Consider the following 4,863-nt stretch of genomic DNA (forward strand, 5'->3'; position numbering starts at 1 on the left):
CTCACATACTTATACATATACATACATATATATATATATATATATATATATATATATATATATATATATATATATATATATAATAAATTGCTGTTCGCTTAGCTGTGAAATAAGCTCAACCATTTTTAAAAAACATTTAGACTATGTTATTTGTACTTGTTTATAAAATCATCTCATGTCACAAATTGCTATGAAACCACACAGGGAATGAACTATATTTGGAAGAATAGAAGGAAATAAGACGTGAAAAGGATGAGAATTCAGGAGACAAATTTATTATTCAAGTTTAATTTTCAGATTGTAATATGACCTAAATTAAATATTCGCAAATTTAATCATTGGACGTGACCTATTTGTGAATGGAATGTATTATATATTGACCAGGAATTGCACAGCTACCTGGAATTGAAATTCCAGGCTTGCATAAATGTAGACTTAAGTCGTGGGATCGCTGGACTTTTCAATAGAAATGAATGTGTGTCCTTATTGAGGGTAAAAAAAGCCTTCGGATGGGTGTCTTGACAAGTCGCATGTGGAACCTCTAAGAAATGTCTTCAAGTTTATATGTGAGACGAAGCTAAAGTGTTCGTTTGAGACGTGGCATTTCTGTTCTGCTGGAAATAGTTATAGAAAAGAAAATCGTATATTTGCAGTGTCCCGTGATCAATCCTCCTATTATTATTATTAGGATTATTATCATAAGCTAAGCTACAACCCTAGTGGGAGAAAGAGGATGCTATAAACTCAAGGGCTCCTACAGGGAATAATAGCCCAGTGAGGAAAGTAAACCAGGAAATTAATGAGCATAAGAAGTAATAAGCAATTGAAATAAGATATTTTGAGAACAATAACATTAAATTAGATGTTTTATATATAAACTACAAGATCTTCAAAATAAAAACGAGAGGAAGAAAAATACAACAGAATAGCGTGTGCCTGAGTGTACCCTCAAGCTAGAGGGTAATAGAAATCAAGTGCATCGTAAGTAGCCCTTTCAATTGAAGATCCTTTTTGCTCATTTTAAACCCCAGCCTATCTTACCGCTACCATGATAGTCATCAAGAAAGAAAAACCGGTGATGTCCGTGTCTTCCATTATCCACGACACCCAGCAGCGTCCGTGGACTCCAGGTGGGTGCTGTCAAATCACTGTGGGGATTTTCCTTGTCTCCCAATCAGGTGATGGGCCTCCAATCAGGGTTGCCAGTTTGGCCTTTTTTCAGGCCAAAAAATCTCAAATTTGTCCTTTTTAAGAAATTAGTTGGCCTTTAGTAATATCATAAAAACGGTGGGCTGTAAATACTATATTTTTGGCCTTTTTCTAATAATGGACTGGCCTTTTAAAGCTGTGGTTGATTATAAGTTGGCCTTTTCTCATTTAGAAAATCTGGCAACACTGCCTCCAATCACTTCTTCATTTTCAGGACTCAGTTTGCCGCCCTTTGGCACTCCTCACTACTTTTAGTTTAGTAAACACACACTCTATATATGATTATTTTTTACATTTACACGTGGGATTTTCCTTCTCTCCCACTCAGGTGATGGGCCTCCCATTATTTCTGCATTTTCAGGACTCAGTTTGCCGCCCTTCGGCACTCCTCACTACTTTTAGTTTAGTAAGCATACACTGTATATATGATTATTTTTTACATTTACACGTGGGATTTTCCTTCTCTCCCACTCAGGTGATGGGCCTCCCATTATTTCTGCATTTTCAGGACTCAGTTTGCCGCCCTTCGGCACTCCTCACTACTTTTAGTTTAGTAAACACACACTCTATATATGATTATTTTTTACATTTACACGTGGGATTTTCCTTCTCTCCCACTCAGGTGATGGGCCTCCCATTATTTCTGCATTTTCAGGACTCAGTTTGCCGCCCTTCGGCACTCCTCACTACTTTTAGTTTAGTAAGCATACACTGTATATATGATTATTTTTTACATTTACACGTGGGATTTTCCTTCTCTCCCACTCAGGTGATGGGCCTCCCATTATTTCTGCATTTTCAGGACTCAGTTTGCCGCCCTTCGGCACTCCTCACTACTTTTAGTTTAGTAAACACACACTCTATATATGATTATTTTTTACATTTACACGTGGGATTTTCCTTCTCTCCCACTCAGGTGATGGGCCTCCCATTATTTCTGCATTTTCAGGACTCAGTTTGCCGCCCTTCGGCACTCCTCACTACTTTTAGTTTAGTAAACACACACTCTATATATGATTATTTTTTACATTTACACGTGGGATTTTCCTTCTCTCCCACTCAGGTGATGGGCCTCCCATTATTTCTGCATTTTCAGGACTCAGTTTGCCGCCCTTCGGCACTCCTCACTACTTTTAGTTTAGTAAGCATACACTGTATATATGATTATTTTTTACATTTACACGTGGGATTTTCCTTCTCTCCCACTCAGGTGATGGGCCTCCCATTATTTCTGCATTTTCAGGACTCAGTTTGCCGCCCTTCGGCACTCCTCACTACTTTTAGTTTAGTAAACACACACTCTATATATGATTATTTTTTACATTTACACGTGGGATTTTCCTTCTCTCCCACTCAGGTGATGGGCCTCCCATTATTTCTGCATTTTCAGGACTCAGTTTGCCGCCCTTCGGCACACCTCACTACTTTTAGTTTAGTAAACACACACTCTATATATGATTATTTTTTACTTTTACTCGTGGGATTTTCCTTCTCTCCCAATCAGGTGATGGGCCTCCAATCATTTCAGCATTTTCAGGACTCAGTTTGCCGCCCTTCGGCACTCCTCACTACTTTTAGTTTAGTAAACACACACTGTATATATGATTATTTTTTACATTTACACGTGGGATTTTCCTTCTCTCCCACTCAGGTGATGGGCCTCCAATCATTTCAGCATTTTCAGGACTCAGTTTGCCGCCCTTCGGCACACCTCACTACTTTTAGTTTAGTAAATATATATAGATTATTTTTTACATTTACACGTGGGATTTTCCTTCTCTCCCAATCAGGTGATGGGCCTCCAATCATTTTAGCTTGGGGACTCCTCCTACTCAACACCTGAGTCAAGCCCAGGTAGCGGGTAAGGGAGTGTCATTGTTCTCTAAATCTCTATATGTATGTTCGTACTTTTGCTTTCCCTATAAATTGTAAGAAACCTCTCTTAATAAATCAGTCCTCTGAGGAAGTATCACGAAACTAGTCAGGACTTAAGTGTATATTCCGTATTTTCATTTTCCCTGCGGTTCTTCTGCATCTGAGCATCACGTTTTCCTGTGATTTTTACGCATATATATATATATATATATATATATATATATATATATATATATATATAATATATATATATATGTGTGTGTGTGTGTGTGTGTGAGTGGTCAGGTGTGTAAATGTATGTGTAAACATTTACATATATGATAGTTTATATCTATTTAATCTTATAGATACACGTATTTTACTAGTAAGCCATTCTTCTTTGGCATACATTGATATGTCAACTTTAACCCTCTTTTATAAAGTGAAAGTAAAAGTTCATCCGAATTACATCGTAACTAGTAAATATGACTATGCCAAATTATATAGTAACGATTAATAGAATAATCGGTGTTTTCATAGTTGACTTCAGAATAATGTGTTTCCAGGTCATAAGTTTATTGCTCTTTCACACGTGTGACTGCTGACATTGTCATGTAACTATAGTTGCCACAGAGATTCCAGGCAAAATAAGCCCCACCCCCCGGATGACGTCATAGCCAATCATGTTGTCTCCTGCGTTAACAGCGGCACCGCTAACGTGAGAGACCACATGATTGGCTATGATGTCATTCGGGGGCGGGGCTTATTTCGCTCGGAATCTTTGCAGCGATTATTGTGTAAGGATATGCTCTTGTTTATGGTTGGCGAATGCGGGATTATATTCAGCTCTGAATGAAATCTGTGAGAAGTTATTTCAGTTGTGTAATTGAAATGAAGAATGGAATTTTCTGTAGTTATTTACTTTAACCTGTGAATATACAGTATATATGTATAGATAGATAGATATTCACACACACACGTAAAAATCAGAGGAACACTTGTTGCTCAGATGTAAAAAAGAAAAAAAGGGGGGGGCGAAAATTATAATAGTGTAAAACCTGACTAGTTTGGTTTTTTGACTCTTGAAAAAGTCAAGGATGAAACTAGTCAGGATTCACTCAATATTTTTAGTTCCCCTATATATATACTGTATATATATATATATATATATATATATATGTATATATATACTGTATATATATATATATATATATATATATATATATATATATATATATATATATATATATATATATATAGTGTGTGTGTCTGTGCGCGTGTCTGTGTGAAAAAATCACATAGAACCACAGGAAAAATTGAAATAGAAAAAGTAAGACTTAACTCCTGAATATTTTCGTGCTACTTTTTCAAAGACAGTCGACTTGATCCTATATTTTATATTTTCATTTTCCCTGTCGTTTTATATATATATATATATATATATATATATATATATATATATATATATATATATATATATACACTTATACATATGTGTGTGTGTGTGTTAGTATCCACGTATGAATGTAACCATTTTAAACGTCCACTGCCTATACAATCACACAAGGAATGGTCCTTGCGCCCTACCGACCACCTGTAGCTCTTGCCTGTCCTTCTCCCGCTATCACCTTTATTTGACTGCACACCCTCCCCCCCTCCATTTCACTTCCTCCTCCTCCCTCATCTCCTCCTCCTCCTCCTCCCCTAGTCTTCATCCTGTTAACTCCTCTTTAAGACTGGAGTATGAGTGTTTGTTTGTGTGTCGTTTATAATCTCGAAAAGAACTCTCCCAGCGCCGGC

At 36.8% G+C, this 4,863-nt stretch overlaps 1 protein-coding gene across 5 annotated transcripts in view; it reads left to right on the plus strand.

Annotated features, from left to right (window-relative positions):
• Positions 1-4,863, plus strand: part of LOC137647124 (retinoic acid receptor RXR-alpha-B-like) — a 382,209-nt gene that overhangs the window by 335,458 nt on the left and 41,888 nt on the right. For 4 of the 5 annotated variants that reach the window (XM_068380371.1, XM_068380373.1, XM_068380372.1 and 1 more), the window contains exon 2: positions 298-1,130. The exons of the other annotated variant lie outside the window; for it this stretch is intronic. In XM_068380371.1, coding sequence (XP_068236472.1) covers positions 1,049-1,130 — 82 coding nt within the window. In that variant the 5' untranslated portion in view covers positions 298-1,048. The remainder of the gene's footprint in view (positions 1-297; positions 1,131-4,863) is intronic. 5 annotated transcript variants of the gene reach the window in all.

This window comes from Palaemon carinicauda, chromosome 9, assembly GCF_036898095.1.
Source record: "Palaemon carinicauda isolate YSFRI2023 chromosome 9, ASM3689809v2, whole genome shotgun sequence".
In the NCBI taxonomy this organism is placed as follows: domain Eukaryota; kingdom Metazoa; phylum Arthropoda; class Malacostraca; order Decapoda; family Palaemonidae; genus Palaemon; species Palaemon carinicauda.